General features: G+C 32.6%; 1 protein-coding gene across 1 annotated transcript; it reads right to left on the bottom strand.

The window, feature by feature from the left end:
• Positions 1-243: 243 nt before the first annotated feature.
• LOC107791218 (MADS-box protein JOINTLESS) lies at positions 244-6326 on the bottom strand. Its single transcript, XM_016613234.2, has 8 exons — positions 5997-6326; positions 3246-3324; positions 2799-2863; positions 2607-2706; positions 2450-2491; positions 2091-2132; positions 1317-1504; positions 244-535 (listed from the first exon to the last, which is right to left on the bottom strand). The coding sequence occupies exons 1-8, from the start codon at positions 6176-6178 to the stop codon at positions 517-519; spliced, it is 717 nt and encodes a 238-aa protein (XP_016468720.1). The 5' UTR covers positions 6179-6326; the 3' UTR covers positions 244-516.
• Between the last annotated feature and the right edge of the window lie 15962 nt (positions 6327-22288).

Genomic DNA, 22288 nt, shown 5'->3' with positions numbered 1-22288 from the left:
CTTATGTCCAAACGGGCTCTTAATCCTGAAATTTGGGTGAATTGACTAATCTTTAAATACATTATACGGACTTAAAAGTTACTATTGGTGCACTTCACCCTGATTATTGCTCTGGACTTAGCTACTGTTAGAAAAAGTAGACCTTCTGCTACTAAATTAAGTTAAAGTGGAGATTGAATTTAGCAAACTCATAACCATTTTAAACATAATTGTTATAATAATTCATGGCACAAAAGATGTGACTAACTTAAATAGCCAATAATTAAGACCTTACAATATTACAATTAGTTGCCAAGTTAATCATAGATTTTAATGCTAAGTTAGATACATATTATAATACAAGAAAAAGAGACGAATTACATAGGAAAACACCAACTTTCTATGCTTTCAAGAACCATTAGCCAAACATGAATCTGAAATTCTTGGGGTTAGCCTTTTACATTCCACCATATTAGTAGTTAACAGATACAAAAAATAGTCACATCTTTGCTTTTAATTGGACTTTTGCTCTTCCCTTCAACCTGAGTAAGGCAGCCTGCCATATAAAAGAAAAAATAAAACCAGATGGAAGGTAAGAACAACTTAAAAACGACAAAAAGTTATGAATTCAAGATTCTGAATTCCTTAAAAATTATGGGGTTAATTTCTTTTTATAAGGGGGTGTTTACTACTTTTTTTAAAAATGTTTTCCACATATATTTATGGTTTATGTTGGAATATGACAGATCCAATTAAACTTCCTCTTAACACTCTAAGGACCCGTTTAGTCATTAAAAAAATTCACTTTTTTCGGATTTTTTTAATACTTTTTTTCAAAGTCAATGTTTGGCATGAAAATTTCAAAACCAACTTAAAGTAAAAAAATTCATAGTTTTCACTCCAAATCACTCACAAATTTAAAAATAACTCCAATTTATATTCATGTCCATATACAACTCCAATTTCCAAATACCAAGATTTTTTTTTAAAACCTTTTTTCCAGAATTTCACATTTTTTATGTTCAAACGCCCACTAAATCTTGCCTCCGATGAATGAATGTGTGTCGGGTTTTTGACAAAATCAATGTATAAAAAGCCTATAGTAGACGTACAACCAAAATGCAAAAAAAGACAATAAGTAACATGTTATAGTAATTGATTAATTTATACCGATAATTAATAAAATCAGCTAGCTTATTTTTTCTTTCTCCTTTCCACAATCGCATCTTCCCAATAATATTTTAAGTATAACTTTATTGTTTTAATTTACTCTGTAATTTTTTAGATAAATTTTATTAAGAAGAAAAATGATAACGAGTGAGATAAGAAAAACTAACCCCAACTTGAGAGAAGTATCAGAACTGTCATCATCTTGAGGAGGAGGACCAGTAGAGTTACATGCATTAGTAACAGATTCAGATAATTGACCTTCCTCATTTATAAACCCATTTTCTGATTCAACTGCTATTAGTAATTCTGCTGCTGCTGCTGGGTTTTGGTATCCATTATTAGATATTTCCATCACCTTCACACACATTTAATTTATTAGCAAAAATTAATATATATACTTGGTTTCATGCTACGTTGCTCGAATTTTTCAAAAAAGTAATTGAACTTATATCAGATCCTCTAAGAATGCAATACTTAAGGAGGTTCTCTTCACGCGTGGGGCAAATCACAAAATCGTTATAATTACAGGTTTGGCAGGAGGTATAGTTTCGCTCCTGGAACATAGGTTGCTCTCAGAGGTTTCTATAACGATACAAAATTACCGAAGAGTGCGAGCAACCTATCTTCCATGGGCGAAACTATCATTATAGTTACGGGTTCGGCATAACCTAGTAACTTTAAAATTTAATATGTATACATAGTCTACCTAGAACCAAGTAAACAAAATGGATTATATATGATCCAGAACCCATATAAAAAATTTGAATCCGCTTCTACTTAATTAGTTGATTGAATTAACTCCAGAATTCAGTGGATTTGGAGTGGTCTCATCAGATTTTTCAGTGGCCATTATTAGAAAAAGCACGTGCATGTTTCTGTATTTAACTTATCTTTACGTTTTTACGATAAAAACGCAAATGCAGGTGTTTGAGAAAACAAACCTGTTGCTTCAATATTTCATTCTCTTCCATTAGTTGCATGCCCTGTGGTTTTTCACAATATCAGTACCTTTGACGAAAAACAAGTGAAATAATGAAAATTAAAGAGTTTTAACTTTCTATATAAACTTATAGTACATATAATATAAATGAATTTTTACACTATTACTGTCACTTAAATAATCCAACTTTTTTAGGGACATTCTATATAGACTTATAGTACATATAATATAAACGAATTTTTACACTATTACTGTCACTTAAATAATAACTACAAAGAATGTCCCTAAAAAAGTTGGATTATAGGTTAATATACATTGACAAGTTCAACAAAAGTTGAAGTATGTAATTCAGTTCCAGACCTTTTGTTGAAGCTGGTTGATCTCTCTCATTATTTTATCACCCTGACAAATTAACAAAGCAAGTAGCACGTAAGATAACTAAAAAAAACCATGATCATCTGTATAATTCGACGGATTTAACTTATATACACAGACAGTTACGTGAATTTAGACTGACCTTTCTCTCTATGACGCGGGTCAATCCAGCTTCCAGAGACCTCTCCAACTGCTGTAACTCTTCAATACTTAATCCTTGGAGTTCTTCTCCCCTCATTTGCCTGTTAATTAGTAGAGGACACTAAATTTTTTGTGGATCAACTTTTCTTAGATGAAAATGCCGAGTATTATATAGAGAAGTCCGAATTAATACCTTAATCGATGACTTTTCTCAGATATTTCCTTGCTTAGTTTGGAGTAATTGCTGTTCTCTACTAGCTGCAAACAATACATTCACTCTTTAAGAAGAGAAGAAAGAGCAATTTGGTACACAAAGTATCCCGCATTCACACAGGTTCCGGAAAAGGCCATAGCCTAAGGGGTGTAATGTGGACAACCTACCATAATGCAAATATTAGCAGTTGCTTCTACGATTCAAACAGACAACTTTACTAATATTGCTCTAAGGCTTCCCTTCTCACTCTTTAAGAAACCATTTAATAAAATGCTTGCTAGAATATATGTTGCTCGAACTCTCCGAAAATATTGCAGGACGCGTCTGATCCTCCAAAAATAATGTATTTTTGGAGGATGCGACACGGATGCTGCATCATTTTGGAGAGTTCGTGCAACATAAGCTATAATGGACAAAGAAACTTACTTGCAGCTCAAGTGATGGTTGGTCCAATTTTTCCAAATTCTTTGAATGCAAATCACGCCTCTCAAGAATTTCCTTCATGCTTTTCGAAACAAAAGAAATTATAAGATTTCATCAGATTGCGACCAAAGTAAAAATAGTATAATCATATGATAAATTCCCTGAATGCTGAATAGGACATAGGGAACCACAATTAGGTTGTGATTGAGGCGTAGTTGATTAATCCAAGACATAAATGAGTTAACAGCATGTGAGGTTGTGACTTCATAATACGGCTCAAAAATATTATAAGTTACATTTTAAATTAATAATATATATACATATTAAATGAATTTCTTAAGACAAAGTATAAAATTTGAAGCAAAGTTACTGGATTTGATCGAAATTGTATCTTACGTCTTACGCACTAGCTCCGCCCCTGATCTAGACCCTAAATCAATTTTCAGTTATATGTAAAGATTGAATTTAATATAAAGAATGCACGCAAACAATAATCAAGTTGTATAATGTTCCAACTCTTCTTAATTTCGTATTCCTCTAATAATGATACATTATAGTAGTAAGTTTCTCTTTTCTTATTTTTCACAATTTCATAAAGTTAACCACAATATCTAATATCTATATTGCATAACATTACCCCAACTGGTCGTAGTTATGATATTAAACACGTACGAGTAGCTTCAAGAAAAAATCAAGCCTCACAGCAAAATGAAGTCCTACCCGTGATCGTACGTAGAACGTGAAATAAAGCTACAACTTATTGAAGTCTACAATAGTAAATTCTGGATTTATAATGCTCTAATAAGTGAACTTTATTAGAAGTAACTTATAGTAGAGATTACCACTTCAGCTAACTAGTTAACTTGGGGGTTGTTTGATTAACATACAAGGATTTACTAGCTACTTCTATAGTCGGTTTGGTTTGTTTTTTCCAGTTATTTTTTGATTGAAATCATAACCAAATCAAACCAAACTAAACCAAATTTGGTCGATTTTTTAAATTCAAAACCAAAACTAAACTAAACCAAAAGAGTATCGTTTTATTTTTATCAATTTAATTAGTTTGATTTTTCGAGTTTTTACGAACACCCCTACTCTACATTAACATCCTAGACTTCAACACACCACCTTTTATCATGGTGAGGCAACCATTCTAGTAAAGACTTGCTAAGCTATATCTAAATTTCATACATTTTTTGCTAGGTATTACTAGAGGTTTTTTATTTTTTATAATCGAGAATCTCTGAGAGTTAATGAGTTTGTCCCTTCTTCATTTAAATACCAAGTTTTTGTTTGTAACACAAATTAAATTTGTCTAGAGTTACAATCAATTGCATGTTTCCATAAGGTTTAATATATAAACTATAAAATAACCTCAAAGTCAAAGAAAATAGCAACCAAAATAGGAAAGTAAAAGGTAAATAGACTTGCATCATATAGTAGCTATGGGAACCAAGAGCTCATCAAATTTGCTCCTTTTTGCCAATACCTTACTATAATCCAAATGGCAAAGCATAATATTCCTAAAATATGCTTTTTTATTTATCCGAGAGAAAAGAGGTTTGTCCTATTCACCATAAATAGTTTAGTATATGATAAGCTTATTTTATATTTAGACAAGATATTGCCTTTCTGAAACAGATAAGATATGGTGGCCCTTTCGAAAACAAGATCCAGGTTTTATTCGTTTTTGCTTATAGCCCACTGCAAGTTGAGTTACTAAAAATAAAATTATCACATACCTCTCAACTACTCACTACTTACTACATCACTCATTTTGTGTTTATGTTTGTGTTTATGTTTGAGTGTGAGTTATAATTTATTTTATTTTCTTTTTATCTTCATTATTTTATTTTCTTCCTCGTTTCAATTTATTTGAACTTATTTACTTTCATTTTTAGTCTGTGCCAAACAAAAATGACTTATTTTTATATTTGAAAATTATTTAGCTTTATGCAATAATTTATAGACATGCATAATATATATGTCTCATTTAACGCCACAAATTTAAAAGTCTTTCTTTTTTTCTCCAAGTTATGTGCCGGCCAAATAGATTCAAACGAATGGAGTAATATTTATTGGTCCTTGTCCTTTGGTATTTTTCTGAAGAAACTTCCAATATTCCTATCTTATTAGACAAAAATCTCAGATTTTCCATTAATTATAAGCTCAAAAAAGAGTCAATAGCACTAAATGAAAGTTTCTTGAGGTGGATTCTTTTTGGCTAGCTGATAATATTGAAAGGATTTAAGTTATGTGCATTATCAATGTAAATATGTAATTTAATAAAAATGGTAACTAAACTGTTGTCACATATTAAACTTATATTATCGAAATATATAAGTTAAATCATAATTCTTGGAGCTATGTTCTGATCAATGATATATTCCTTTCAGTCCATTAAGCATAACTAAAGACACTCTTTTGAAATCCCAACAAAATGTTTCATTCTTTCACCAAATAAAGTAAAAGAAATCCTATTTTATTCAACGAAAAAATAATCTTTTCCCTTTATTATTAGCTCAAAAAAGAGCCAATAGCACAAAATGGGAAGTTTCTTGAGGTGGGTTTCTTAGCTAGTTGATAATATTTCAAAAGAGTTTAAATTTTGTGCAGATCGAGTAAAAAACATTTTCACAATTGGTCACTTATAAGCTTTGATTAACATTAATATATTACTTTGAAATCCCAACACAGTTTCATTCTTTCACCAAATTAAGTTTTAAAAAAAAATAAAGCAAAAGATATATATACCCGGAGCTTGAATACTCAAAGAGTTTTCCAGTAGATGAGAAAATAATGAGAGCAACATCAGCATCACAAAGAACAGAAAGTTCTTCAGCTTTCTTAAAAAGCCCTCTTCTTCTCTTTGAGAAAGTTACTTGCCTTGCTGTTGAGTTATCAATTTTCTTGATCTGAATTTTCTCTCTAGCCATAGTTGTTAATTATTGCTATTCTTGGTTTTCTTTCCAAAAATAGACAGAAAGAGAGTCAAGAGAGAGGGAATTAAGAGGGAACACAGAATAAACCAGAATACAAAGAAAGATGTTTGTGGGTAAGAAGTCTATATGTGGGAGTTGTGAGTTGTGACCTAAATTATAGAGGGGGATGAGAGATGGACAAGGCTTTCTAATTATAGAGATTGTGTATAGAAAAAGTTGGACACCTTATTTTGAAATGTGTTTTTGAAAAAAAATAATGCTTTTTGGAGAGAATAGTTTGTGATTGACTAATTAATCTCAAAAGTACTTTTGAGCAATAATTTATGTTTGATCAAATTTTTCATAAAGTGTTTTTAAGTATCAAATTGCGAAAATTAATTAATTTAAGTAAAATATGAAAATAAAATTTAAAATTACTTAATTCTTTTAATATAAGTTAAATATATTAAAAATCATTCAACAAATATAAAATCATTCACCCCTAAAGTTACTATATATTAGAAAGCTATCCTAAAAATAATAAGAAATATTTATACATTAATATCCTAAATATTAGGTGTAACGGCTATTTTGGTATATACTATATTTTGTTAAGGGTATTTTTGGTAAAAAAAAAAAGTCAAAACTGTTTCTGCTTTTGTTTTGGGGAAGAAACTATTTTTTTCTGCTTAATGCTTCTGCTTCTTCCCAAAAGCATTTTTTTTCCCAAAAAAACTTGGCCAAACACCTCAAGTTAGGGTAAAAAATGCTTTTGAGAAGAAAAAAAAAGTATTTTTGGCCTCTTGAAAAGCTTGGTCAAACAGGCTATTAATCTATATATACACTGGCAGTGTAAAATAATCTATTTTATTTTTAAAATTATTAATCTCATTTTTTTAATAAAACGAACGTAATCTGTAATCGCCTTTTAGATAACCTGATTGTATGTTAATATTTTCTTACACTATCACTATGTAGAATTAAAACTCATTTTCTACGAGTCAAACTTCTATATATACTAACAGCATTATCAAATTAACTAAAAGATAATAGTATATAACCATTCATAAAAATAAAATTAAGTAACAAGTTTTTAATTAAAAAAAGACAAATTACTTAAGGGGGAACTAAAGCTTTTGAGAAAGCTGGCAGTACGTTTTTTGCCAAAATTAAGAGGGAGTAAGAGAACAAAAACCCTAGAGAGAGATCAGAAGCTTTGGATATAGCAAAAACAGTCCTTATTTGGCCATTGATTTTGGTATTTCAGTTCCAGGTAATGAGAGAGAAGAAAAAGAAATTAGGAAAGATAGGGATAGGCTGTAAAGAATTAAATGCTTTTTTTAACTTAGTCTGTTTTGTCAGGGTGTTTGGTTGGGTCATTGGTTATAGTGCTTTGGGTTTATGGTTTGTTTTTTGGAAACTTAAAAAAGAACTGTTGGGGAAAAGAGTCACCAATCAATGAAAAAATATTAGCATATCAAATTATTTTAAGAAGTGCTTTTTTAAAAAATTAATTTTGAAAAGAAAAAGTTTGTATTTGACTAATCACTCTGAAAAGTACTTTTGAACAATAATTTGTATTTGGCCAATCTTTTCAAAAAGTGCTTTTAAGTATCAAATTACGAATAAGGACATGAATAAATTTATTTAATAGTTAATATTATAAATAAATAAATAATTTTAAAAATTTATTATTACATGCAATAATTAAATCTTTTTATTTTATTTAAGTAAAATATGAAAATAAAATTTAAAAGTACTTAATTCTTTTAATATAAGTTAAATGTATTAAAAATTATTCAACAAATATAAAAGCATCCACCCCTAAAGTCACTATATATTTAGAAACATATCCTAAAAATAAATAAGAAATATTTATACATTAATATCCTAAGTATTAGGTTTAACGGTTATTTTAGTATATACTATATTTTGTTAAGGATATTTTTTGTAAGAAGAAAAGTTAAAATTGCTTCTGTTTCTGCTTTTGGAAAGAAACTACTTTTTTTTACTTCTGAGAAACTATTTCTGCTTCTTTCCAAAAGCACTTTTTTTCACAAAAAAAGCTTGGCCAAACAACTCAAATTAGGAGAAAAAAGTGCTTTTGAGAAAGAAAGAAAAATATTTTTGGCCTCTTGAAAAGCTTGGCCAAACAGGCTATATGTCTTATTGATTTTGATGATCTCAAAATGATTCATGTTTTACTAATTCAAGAAATATTAAAGTGTTTTGAAGGATAATACTCCCTCCTGTCCATTTTAATTATTTATTTTGGTTGTTTTCACACATATTAAGAAATTTATCTTTTAGTACTAATTAACAATAAAATTTAACATTATTAACCTTAGTTTGTTCATTGAAAATACAACAATTACTCCTAGTTTCTTTACTCCTAGGGTAACTTTGGAAAAAAAATACTTTTTCTTGATATCTAACAAAATTAAATATTGTGGGCCACAAAAAAGACCAAAATATCAATTAAAATGTACCGGAAAGAATAATAGGATAATTTGTAATAACATGTTAGTGACAAAATAAAAAATGACAGCTCGATTTATAAATTATCCTGAATTTACGGAGAGTTTAAAGAAGGATCGCATCTCATGGTATATAATAAAGAGAGTCTATTTTAATAATTGAATACAATTATTAATGAGTGTTCCATGACATAAAGTAGTGACAAGATCTCTTTAAGAAAAGAGATTTGTGCTGGTTTCTAGCCAACCAATTAGTAGTGGTATTTTATTTTCATATTTTTGGCTTATATTACAGTTCAGTCCTTTTTCCATTTGTAAACTGTTTTTTTCTCTTCGATAATTAGGAAAGAAGTGTAATGCCATTAAAGATATTTAGGTGTCGTTAGGTACCACATATAAGGGATAAGTAATTCTGAAATTAAATTTGAAATGAGTTTATCCCACGTTTGATTAAAATAAAATTGTAATATTGTTCTGGGATTGTAGTATTATTTTCATCCCTATGAGAGGGTGGAATAACAATATCTGAATAATTAATTTTGCGATAACTTATTTCCCAAAACGACCCCTTAGGGGTTATTTGGTACAATGGTGGGATATCCCATTGGAATTATTATCCCACCTTCTATATGGGATAACTAATTTCACCATTTTAAAAGTATAAAAGTTATCCCCTACTAGCTAATACCCTAAACCAAACATAGGATAAAGTTAATATCAAATTTTATTTCGGGATTATTATCATTATCTCATTTACCAAACGATCCCTTAGATAATCAAAGTTAACCTAGCTAGCTATTATGAAGTGTTAACCTACATATTATATTTATATTTTTTATTTTAGTTTTTTGCAACCTACATATTAGTTCTATTTCTTGATTAGTGCTCCTACTTTTGTTGTTTGTCTTTTGACAGGGCTCAGTGTGTAGAAATTTCCATAAAAGGTCTGGTTTCGGACAATCAATATCTTATGGGTATCATCTAACAGATCAGCGTATTGAATATACTTATTTAGCCAATAACTCAGTGAATAGCAGGAAAAGTTGGTTCCTTAGAATATTAGTGGACCGACTTAGAGGATACGGTTGGATGAACGAGATCCTTCACTATTAACTGGGGTTTCGGATTCAATATAGTGGCGGAACCTTTGTTCGAGAGGTGAAATTGGCACGTATTCATTAAAAAAATTACACTATATAGCTAGCTAAAAAGATTACATGTATATTGATTTTGTTTAATTAGTAAAAACCTTGGCTTCGTCCATGAGTGCACACATGATTGATAATGAAGGGATCCTGTTTCCTAACGTTTCTCCTTAAAAATATTATACCTATTCTTTCAAAGGGAATGTTGATCATTCTCGGTAATCTTCAAAAGATTTACCTAATGCTAGTAAAATCATTGCAATTTGATTCCTCCTTTTTTGAGATTATTTTTATTCTTTTAATCATTCTAATATTTAACGCCCAAGGGTAGGTCCACTAGCCCAAAATCCTCTAAAACGTCCCTAACAAAAAGTTTTCTATTCAACTATATCCAAGTCATATAAGGAACTACTTTTAGTCAAAAGTGTTTACTGAGGGTGTGTTTGGTACGACGGAAAATATTTTTCAAAAGTTTCACGTACACTCACATCTAATCCCAACCCCCTCCAAATTCAATTTTTTATTTTTTTCGATTGTTGCGCCACCCACCCATCCCATCCTGTCAACCCTCCCCTCCCCCCGCCCCGCATTTTTTTTTTGAATTTTGAATTTTCTGTTTTCTGTTTTTTCTGTATCATCCCACCCATCCCCAATCCCACACATTTTTTTATATATATATTTTCAGTTATGGTTTTTTCATTTTTCTGGTTCAAAATTTTATGAATACCAAAGTTATGAGTTCGGAGGTTTGTGTTTGAAAATTTGCGGGTTTAGAAATTATAGAGTTTACGGGTTCGAAAGTTTGCGCGTTTGAAAATTTAGCGGTTTAAAAGTTTATGAAATTTGTGGGTTCGGAAGGTTGTTGGTTCGAAAGTTTATGGCTTCATGTTTATTGTGTCTAAATTATTTATGAATACTCGTGAAAAGTTATTTTTCTTAATTTACGTACCAAATATCGAAAAATGAGTAAGATTACTACTTGTTTTCCAAGAAAATATTTTCTTGAAAAACATTTTCCCTTATACCAAACACACCCATATTTTCCTTTTATATTTAGCAAAGTATGTACCTAATTAATCTCTTATCTAATTGTTATACTCTCATAAATCTGTCATTTTCCAGAAAAGACTAACAAAAAGCCTTCTCATTTTAAGGTAAGGTTTAGCTAGCAAGAAGCTTACCTCAAAACTATACAAAGAGAAAACAAAGTGGGAAACAACCTTCAATATACTGCCAAGTGACAATCATGTATGACTCAAATATTCTTATCATTATCATTTCTCCACCTTTAGCTTTTTTCTCTTTATCACATGTTTCTGGTATTCCCACTTTTTAACCACTTAAAGAAAATAAAGTAGAAAAAGGATAAAAAGAACTCGATCCTTGTTTTACCTTAAAATTGTTTCTTTCTTTACTGTAGTTTTTATTTTATATTTATTTTTAACTAAAACTTTTTCACAAAGAATAATACTATATAGTTTTGTTGCACATAGAGTTTAACTGATATACATTAACCTTGTGAAATAACTTTTAATTTCTAATACTCATGCTGATATTTTGGGTATCATTGCTGAGAATCTAGATACTCGTGTTAGAAATTTTAAGTACCCGTCATGAGATTTTAAGTATTCATATTGTGATAAGTACCAAATATTCATGCTAAGATTTCAAGTATATATGCTGAGGTATCGATTATTCATGAGGTTCAAAGTACCTGCGTTGAGATTGTAAATAATCTTGTTGAGCACAGATAGGTATCGAGTACTCGTGCTCGCATATGTAGATATCAATTACTCGTGCTAAGTATAGGTAGTTACTAATGAATAATTATCTTATATGGAAAAAATTCAATAAGTTCATTCTTTACACAAATAATATCGATGAAAGTCTCTCTCACAATTGACGTGTGTTAGATTCACCCACTAAAATCTTATTTTCGGAATTTATTTGTTACGGGACAAAATTGAACACTAAAGTTTCGGATAGGGGCCATTCCAGCGGGACCCTAAAGATTTGGGGACTGAAATAGTAATTATTGCACTTTGTCACCGTAACACATCGAAGACAACGACAAATTGAAAGTATAAAAGAAGTTATCGTTTGTTATTATCTCGTATCCGGTATCTCATCTAATATCGTCGCACGTGGGTGTATAATAAACGTATCAAAATCACCTGCCCGTGAGCTTTTTTCACGTCACCAATCAAAACTTTTTACCGCTTTTTTAACTGAATTTCTCTGATGCAATTTCGTGACACTTCACTGATATTTTGTACCATTTTTTCTTTAATTGAGTACTCTCACACAATTTATTTCCCCTTTTATAACAGCATTTATCCTAATTTGTTTGATATTTTTAAACTTTCCAAAGGTTGATTTGACTAATTCCTAAAATTGAGACAGAAGAAAATTGTAGTACTAGTTAATTTTGTTTACCTAAATTTTATACGCTAAGGGGTGGTTTGGTTAAAGACAAGTTATATTAAGATTAATTATGCTGATAGTAGTTATGATGTTATTATTTCTTATTAACTGTTTGATATATTGTATTAATTATAATTTTTAATTTTTAATAATTTATCATTGAATAACTTATCTTGTGATTATTATTTTATTATCTCGACACTATTTTTAATAATGGGCTAACTTATTTCAGAAATAGTAACCAAATAAAGGATAAGACGTTATTATATTTTTATTTCAGGATTATTTTTACTTATCTATCATACCAAACGACCCCTAAAGTAACTACACGGAAAGGAATAAAAGAAGAAACTACATGGAACATATGATATTTTCAGCTTTGAAAATATTATTAACAGAATACATTATAATAGTTAAAATTCACTTATTGTGCATCTCAATAAAAAAATATTTATTAGCAAAAAAAATTAGTTTACATAATTCAGTCAAATACTTTGTGCCGAATCAAATAACCCCTTCTTCCTTCCTTACATAATCGATATTGGTTTGGCTAACCAAATGCAAACGGCCCTTAATATTTTCAACAAAACATTATTTTTCATTTTATTTGATCGATAACACAATTTTTTAATTCTTTTTGTAGGGAAATTGGGTCCACCCATAAGGGGTATTTTAAGGTCCAATATGGTTATTAGTTAACCCTAATATTCTCCTGTAAAAGTACACATATAGTGTACAACATATAATACAGAAAATCATTATTTTCCTAAGTTCTCTTCTCCCAAAATCAAACGAGGGGTTTAGACTGTGGAATTGGGGTTGTTCTAACACACTGTGACAATTATCGCCGATAAGTAATTCCAGTCACGATTCAATTCGTTTTCGCTTTCGCTTCACGAATAACAAATAAGTTCTCGTTTTACGATTTACGTGCTAATCTGATATGTTTAGATTAAGGGGTTCCTTCACTTTTTAATTTAAAAGCAATTAAAGATCAGGATAACATTATAAACTTCCAAAAAGAGATACTGGCAGGTACGCATGTGGAAAAACAGTAATCACTGAAATAGCTATAAGCCTAGAACCTGAGAGCTTGAATAATTACTGTCATTTTGTACCTATTTTTTCCTTGTTTTTAGTTTTTCTATTTGTTTTTCTTACGTGAAGGTACGACTCTGTATTTACTTTTATCAGGAGTTGTTGACCTGATCTGCTGTACTTATAATAGTTGATTTGATTTGACAATTTAAACTTAATTTATTTTTTCGAATAACAATTTTGCGAATTTAGTAATGAAAAGAAAAGAAAAGAAATAAAAACTTAAAAGTCGAAGATGATCATATTTTAGAGGTTATTTTACTTTATAAAATTTTAATGCAAGGTATGATGACCGTACAATCCAAGGATGTTTCTTTTCTTCCTTTTTTGTTCTCCTTTAAACATCTACTACTACTAGTTTCCGAAGTGCATTTATTTTTAGAGGCGGAGCCAGGATTTATAATTTATTGGTTTAGAATTTTAGTTTTTTAAAGTTACTGAATTCTAATTTAATAAGTTATGTGTAACCAATTAATGTTTTAAGACAAATATAAGGTATGGACCAAAGCTACTGAGTTCGGTCGAACCCGTAGCTGAATAGCTGGCTCCGCCCCTGTCGATCCTCTTAACTAGGGGTGTACAAATGAAACCAACAAACCGCACGCGATAATCCGAGTCAAACCGAGAAAAAAAATCCGACTATGGTTTGGTTTGATTTGGTTTGGTGTTGGAAAAAAAAAACCGACCATATTTGGTTTGGTTTGATTTTAACTAAAAAAAGTCAAACCGAAACCAAACCAACCCGACATTATATGTATAGAGGTTTTAAATATATTTAATACAGACAAATATTTATTGTAATGTAGTTTATAAATATTTCTTAAGTTTTTTTATAGTTTTATTTTTTAACGTATTATTTCAAGCTTGGACTTATAATTTTTTGATGCTCCAATAAGTTTTATAGTCCATAAATGTTAGTAACTTAAATAAATCCTAAACCAAAATCAAATCAATACTAATGCTAATAAAAGACATTCAATTCAATTGTACTATGAATGAAAATAGTGTTGGATATCTATTTTTAGTTTTTCTCCATGGTTTAGATAAGATGTATAACTTATTTTTCTTTTAGTGGTTAGTCATGTAACTAATAGTACTTATTAGTCGTAATTTTAAATTATATTTATTTTCATTATGGCTTATTAATAATATTTATTTCATGCGATTTTATTATCTTTATTGTTGAATATTTTAGTACAATGCCATGATTCATCTCAAATTTATGTTATTTTATTGAAAAATACTTTATATAGTTTTGTCTTACTAGGATTAAAGACATATTTGGAGCACAAATTTTACGTTTTGTGCTATGAAGACTTTATGGGGGAAAATCAAAAAAAAAAACCGAAAACCGGAAAAATTCGAGAAAACCCGAGATTTAAAAAGCTGACTTTTATTGGTTTGGTTTGGTATTTAGATTTAATAACCCGATATAATTGGTTTGGTTTGATAATTAGAAAATCTGAACCAACCCGACATATGTACTCTTAATCACGATTCGCGTTGAAAAAGTATTATTATCGGTAAACACAAGTTTCTTTCATCATTTTCTTTATTTGATCGCTTAAAGGTAAATAAAACACGATAATAAACAACAGATAATTTTAAGGATAAATACTTATTCACGTTTGATGGATGATGCATTAAATTGTTAAGTGCAAAATTATGATAAATTAATATATTTTTGTATAAATATCAGGTATTTAAAAAAAAATCAAAATTTATGGGCCGGTCCGAGATACGGGCTGGTGACAAAGGTACAACAGGGGACGAGCCCAACTAATGAAAGCCCAATTTATGTTGATGTGGAATTGTGGGTGTTTCTTTTGTGTTTTTCTTTTTCTTTTTGGAACATAATATTCATGAAAGTTTTTAATAAATCTGAAAAAATGGAGTTAAATGTAACTCTTAATTTTTTAAAAGAGGAAGAGAGACTTTCAAAAGAAGGTCAAAAAAGAAAAATAAATCATAAATATGTAGCATAATTTTTATCTTTCTTATGCATGACATATGTCTTGTGTCCCCCACTCTTGATTATCAAATTTCCTTTCTTCTTCTCTGAATTTGGATATTTGTACTTTCAAATTTATATAATATTTTCATAATTTATGATTCCAGTAACACTTAAATTACATACTTATTGTGAATATATTCTCAATTCTCTTTCTAGTTCATCTAACAGATAGACATGTGGGTTCAACCGATAGATACGAAATGTTAATGCATCCTTTAGTATGTTACATTAATTGATGCGAACTTGGTATAATTTTATTATTGTTTGAATTTTTTTCATCCTTACAAATGATTCAGATTAATTATAGTGAAAAACTCAATACTTAGCAATTTACATAGGTTGTCTAATAAATGAAAGACAGTATAAATTGCTCCAAAGGTTTCCAAAGACCAAGTGGACAACTAAAATTAATTGATAAAACTGAAATGGTCTTCATACTTAGTGAAGAAATGATTTTGATCAATTTTACAAGTGTAAAGTCGAGCTTGTGGACCTATTTACTAACTTTAGATATAGTTATATAATTAACTTGTAATTATAACCGATGGATGTCTTGGCTGGCCTAAGAAATCAAAGGATCACTGCTTACACATCTATATTCAGTAGCTAATGTCTTCATTATTGGATTTTGTTTACATTTTTTCACTCGATATCCAATACTTACATTGAACCTGACTAAATCTAGACTTGCATCGAAAAATTTCATATTTAGGGGTAAAACATTTTCTAACAAAGATCTTTATACAGAGGACTCGAACCTCGAACCTCTAATTAAGGATGAAGTAATATTTACCGCTCCACCACAACCGTTATTGGTGTTAAAAATGTTGGTCCTCGTGGGTCATTTCCCATCTATTATATTGTTGTTTCGTAATCAAAACTGACCAAAATGAACGAAAGAAAATCATTACAAACTCTTCTGTATGCAACTATGATTTACTGGTACAATATTATAAAATCTCAAAGATATATAGTTCAGTCATAGCTAATTAAACTTTTAATAATATATAACAAGATGTGTGGGCTAAACTTCAAACTATGACCAATGGCAAGGACCACAGAAAGCAACTGCATGTTATCCAACTAAGCAAAAAACTGCAGTTATACATGGCACCACTTATTTTTCCCTCCCTCCGCCTCATCTTTAAAAAAACTTAAACACATTAGATGTTGACAACGATATAATTTAATCGTTCCCATATAATAGTAATAATATATATATATATATATATATATATATATATATATATATATATATATATATATTTTATACTTTTTTGGCTAGTAAATTGTTTAGCCGTAAAACGGTACATTTGAATTTATACGCGGTTTCTAGACAAGTGAACCAATTTGATCCTGAAATAATACGATGATCGAAAAAATACATAATACTTAACATTAGAATATAGATGAAATAGCAAAAAAGATGGTGATTCTGTGGACACGGTTTCCGAACACAACAATGATAAGATCAAAAAGCAAGAAAGTGAAATTGTGTAAAACTTTATATAGAATATAGTATATGTTCTTGCCAGAAAATTCATCCCTTGTAATGATAACAAAGCTCACTATTTATAGCTACGTCTAGGAAAAGCGGTCCTAGGACCATATCCTTCTTCAATGCCAATTATGAGGGTCATTGATGAAGATGTAACGGTGAACATAAATGCCAAATTCTCTGTAACAGGCCGTCGCTCTTAATGTTGCAGAATATTCCTTAGTAAATGCTACCGGGCGCAGAGCATTTAATACACTTTTACGAACGTTATCTTTTCCGGTGACAAACAGAGTGGCTATGTTCGGTCCTCAGCCATGCCATCTTGGATTCCATGTGCCCTACTTTTAGCCAGTCACGTGTCATATCATATTTTACCCTATACAGATAGTCCCCCTACTTTCCGGTGACATAATTTTGAGTTACCGGAAAGTTGGTAGAAATACCTTTTTGGCGAAAATTATTATAATTCCCTCTGAAAGTCTCTGACATTTGATTAGATGCACATCTCTCTGCATTTAATGCCTCGAACACGCGTCATCTCATGATTCAACATGGCTTTTGCCGGTTATCGAGGTAATCATGGCCATGAATTTAGTCGCCAAAATTTTACTTATACGCAACTTCCTTTTTCTTTGCGTTTCACAATTGCTTGAGCTTCTGATCTGCATCCTTGTTTTCCATCCCTTTCCTAATTTTCTTCAAACACAAACTCTTTACCTTCTTCTTATCCAATGACTTATTCCTCTAAACGTGCTAGTTCTATAAAGAATAAGAACAAAACCGAGAATTCTGTTCCTCTAACAGTGGGTTCCATTATCCCAAGAAGGCTTAGTACTTCGAAGGATTATGAAGAGAATTTTTCTACTGCTAACCCTCGTACATGGGCTATTAGTAGGTACCCTTATTCCATTCGCCCTTTCAGTATCCGTGCTGTGAATGAGGACTGCCGCTGGAATGAGTTAAAAATTATTGCTCCTGATATATCGGAGCGGGCAACCCTCCCCAGGGAAGGTTTTACATATATTTACACGTATCCCTTTACTTTGGGTGCATTTTTTTAGCGGACAGCTTGACTCCATGATTGCGTAGTTTTTCCTCCGTTACCAGGTGTGTTTGGCACAAGTAAGTCCTTATGTATGGAGAACGGTTGCTTGTCTCCGGTGTTTATGCCAGGAAACTGGGAGAGGAGCTAATCTTAACTCATATGATGAATCTCTATTCCCCCAAAATCTTTTGCGGGGGAATGATAAGCCTTTGCAAGCGTGGTCACCATGCTTTGTTGTCTATCATGGATGATGACAACGACTGTGAGTGGATGGAACGGTTTATTGCAGTTTCCACCAATGACATCATTCCGACAACGGCTTCTTCCTTTCCAGTTGCTTGGAACGGCACTCATAAGTTCTTTGTCTAATATTCCTCTTACTAGATATTCTTCTATGGCCGTATCATTTCTTCACCCTTCGCATGTTTCAGCAACTCGATAACTCCCCCACCGGTGGGTTCAGAAGATCTTGGACATCACAACGCCCGAAACTTGTTCATGGACAGAATTAGCCCTTAAATACGAGTGGAAGGACAAAAATCATGGTAACTTTAATTTACCTTGCTTCAATTTTTGTATATGAAGAACTTGGTTGAACCCTTCTGACTTTGTTCATGGAATTACGTCTACATGCACGCTCTGTTGCTGTCCCCGAGCAGGACTTTCTAATTGATCATGTTGATGCAGTGAGACTGCTTCAGGAAGCACATACTCGAACAAGTATCTCCGGGCCTGTTTCGGGTGCAAATACTTCTTCACGGAGTCCCCGGCCGGGGGATAAATAAAAAAGAGAAGGCGTACCTCCGCGGCCGGGGAAAAGAAGAAAAAGGGCAAAGATTGATGCCCCCGAATCATCTCCGGTGGCGATGATGACTGGTTTTCCTTCTGGGCCGGTCGTAGATACCGTGATGATTGATGATGAAGAAGAAGTTATTTATGAGGGATCTTCTTTATACAAAAGGTGATGATCCTCATCATCTCAACATGATGCTCGGCCTGTTGAGATAGTTACACCAACTAAAGATGATGTCTCGTCACTTTGGGGAGAATCTGATTTGGTAGAATATGCCAATTCCCATTTTCGGGCCCCAATTACTGTAATCGGTGATGCAGGGCTGAGTACCGGGTCCTTACCGCCTTTGGTTGTTGAGCATCAAACAACCAACACTGCATTTGATGCAGCTGTTTCTCACTCCTCAACTTCATCTCCACTTTCACCGACACCAGCAACTGCTACATCATTTCCGACTTCATCTACTATTTCAATAGTGGTTGTTACATCATCTCCATCGGCCGCACCTGACCATGAAGAATGTGTTCCTCTTCCACAATCCCCAATTCATGGGAATTTGGGGCAAAATTATGTCGCCCCTTCTGAAGATCCACAAAAGAGGAGGAACATTACTCTTTCAGTCTCTACCGAGTGCAACATGCTATCACGGCCGGTGGAGCTTGCTAATTACCTGAACCCTTTGACTTCAGAAAAAGACTGGAAAAAGATTCAGATACTCTCGGGCGAGTGTTTGTTGAACAATGCTATGCATAATGCCACAGCGGTACGTTCCTTCCTTTCTTTATTATTTCTTCTACTTTTGAACGAATGAATTCTAAGTTTTACCTCTTCTTATTGTATAGGCCAACTTTCTTGCCTCTGAGGGCCTTCAAGGGTTGATTCGTGAGAAGGAAGAACTTACTTCTGAATGGGATCAACTTTTGACGGAACGAGACCATACTGTTCTCTGCCTCTCGGAACTGGAAACCAGGGCTACTGAGGCCGTTGTTTTGGAGGCTCATTTGCAGCAAAGTGAGCAATAAGTGGTAATTATTAGCCAAGAAATTAGGCCGTTGAGGGTTAATTTTGATAAGGCAAAAGCCAAATGGGCAGAAGTCTAGAACGTCGTTCTTGCTGCAGCCGACCATGAGACTACCTTCACTGAAAGAGTGGTTAACTTGGAGGTAAACTCTAAAAGTGAAGAACTTGCTGCTGTGGAGATGAAACATGCCCAATTAGAAGAGAAGTACAGGAAAACCATTGAGCATTATAGGCTCTTTAGTTCAACTGTCCGTGAGCTGGACGTCAGCCTCAAATCTGCGAGATCCGCCCGGGAAAACAATTCCGCTGAGGTTACTCAACTCAAAGAAGAACTCAAGTGCCAAGCGGCTTCCCTCATTGTTGAAAAAAATTATTTCATATATACCGTGAGGAGAAAAACTTTGGAAGAGGCCAAAGTTGGTATCATCATTGATGTCGATGCCGAAATTGCTAAGGCCCGAGAGCTTGAGTTGGCTGCAAAAAATAGACTCCTGACGCAGTCTGATGCTCCAGGTTCTTCTGATTCCGGTTCCGAGTTTTTGAAAATTGAAGAGGGATCGGAAGGCGATGAGGCCGAAGACCAAACTAGGGAAAGCGTTGAGCCATCGGCGTAACCACCTGTTTTTCCTGGCAATGCAAATATTTCTTTTCCTCTTAGTTCCGGAGGCACTGCAGTTTAGTTTTTTCTTTCTTTTCTCATTTTGTACTTGTAACGTTTTGGCCCTTTATTGTGAATAAAGACATACTTTTTTTGTTCAAATATCGTTTGAGTCTTACTTTCGTTTGAATATCCATGCAAGCCTTTAACTTTTGCATTCACTCAAGTATTATGTGCATGTTGTTCAATTCGCGCTCTACTATGTGTAGTCTCAGATGCCTTTTCTTCGAAGCATTTTGGTTCCGAGTATTATCCCTTTTACGTGAGGGTTTTTATGAATTTTTGCGCAAGTTTCCCTTTTACATGAGGGTTTCTACGAATATTTGTGCAAGTTTCCCTTGTACGTGAGGGTTTCTATGAATATTTGCGCAAGTTTATTTTTTGCGTCCTTCTCATATGCGGCTTCGAGTGTATTTTTTCCCGATGACATTTTGGATTCCGGGCATTGATTCTTCTAGAACCAACCCTTTAATATGAGGATTTTTATAAGAGAGGGCCCTCTTATGTTTACGGTGCTCTTGAAGATGACGTCTCCTGTTCATTACGGCACTAACATTTGAAGTACTTGTTTAACTTTCAAATGACAAAATTAGCTCATCGTTCAGACAAGAAACAAGATAAAAAAGAAGGATTTCATTTTATTCCTTCTATTTTGAGAAATTACATAAGCATTTTGCTATGCAGAAAAGAAATTACCATTACTTGTGGCTATCTTGTACAACTTTTTCTACGGGGCTGGTTGCGCAGTCTCCGATCCCGATTATGCATTTTGTTTTCATATTTTTGTTCCTGGTTGACGTGGCAATCATTGTTGTTGTATCCTCATGTTATTCCCCCCAGTGTTCGAATACGAAGAATGCGAATTGGAAAACTGGAAGTCTTGTATCTTCGAGTGTCCTACCAATAAATTGCTAGGTAATCCTTCACTCGGCAACATATCTTGTTTCCCCTTAGGAATTCATGCTATCGAGCGAAAGAATACCTAACAATCCTCTGGCGGTTTGTGCCCATGAACGTTCGGGTAACCTCTATTCGGTAGCAAACTTAACTTCCCAGTGGAAATTTACTATCGAACCAAATATTACCTAATCATCACCGAGTGGAAACTTGTTCGTTTGCCTTGCTATCAAAGGTCTTATTGCTGCTGTCTTTGTAGTATGCTTTTTGTCGCTGCCTCGTTAAAAATCTTGCCAGAGAAATCCAATTGGGACAAAAACTGAACGAAGGAAAAAAAAAGTGCAGCACATACTTTCTGTTTGAGCGTCATTCATCAACAATAATATCTTTTGAGGTATGTCACATTCTAGTTGCTGGGAAATTTGTCCACATTTTGGTTCTCCAATTCGTACGAAACTTTCCCAATAACAGCTAAAATCCGGTATGGACCTTCACACGTTGGACCTAGCTTTCCGCGTTGAGCTTCCGTGTATTTTGTGTTACTTTCCTTAGAACCAAGTCTCCTACTTTAAAAAACGGAAGTTGGTTGTACCTGAAATAAGCATCAAAGAAACTCATCAACTCGTGCCCGGCCATGGCATCAATCATTTGATCGATATTTGGCAGTGGAAACGAATCTTCCGGACACGCCTTATTAAGATCTTTATAGTCTACACACATACAAACTTTATTCTTCTTCTTAGGAACTACTACTACATTGGCTAACCAATCTGGATATCTTACCTCTCTGACCGAACCAATTTTAAGTAAGCGGGTTACCTCTTCTTTAACGAATTTATTCCTGGCCTCGGCAATACGGCACTTCTTCTGTCGTACCGGTGGTATGTTGGGATCCAAACTCAACTTGTACACGGCTATTTCCGTCGGGATACCTGTCATATCCTTGTGCGACCATGCAAAATAATCAGCGTTAATTTTAAGGAATTCAATAAAACCAGACCTGAGCTCGGGGTGCAGTCCTGTCCCTAAGTGAAAATTTCTTTTTAAGAATTCTTC

The sequence above is a fragment of the Nicotiana tabacum genome, chromosome 13 (assembly GCF_000715075.1).
Source record: "Nicotiana tabacum cultivar K326 chromosome 13, ASM71507v2, whole genome shotgun sequence".
Classification (NCBI taxonomy): domain Eukaryota; kingdom Viridiplantae; phylum Streptophyta; class Magnoliopsida; order Solanales; family Solanaceae; genus Nicotiana; species Nicotiana tabacum.
This window is presented reverse-complemented; position numbering and strand designations above follow the sequence as displayed.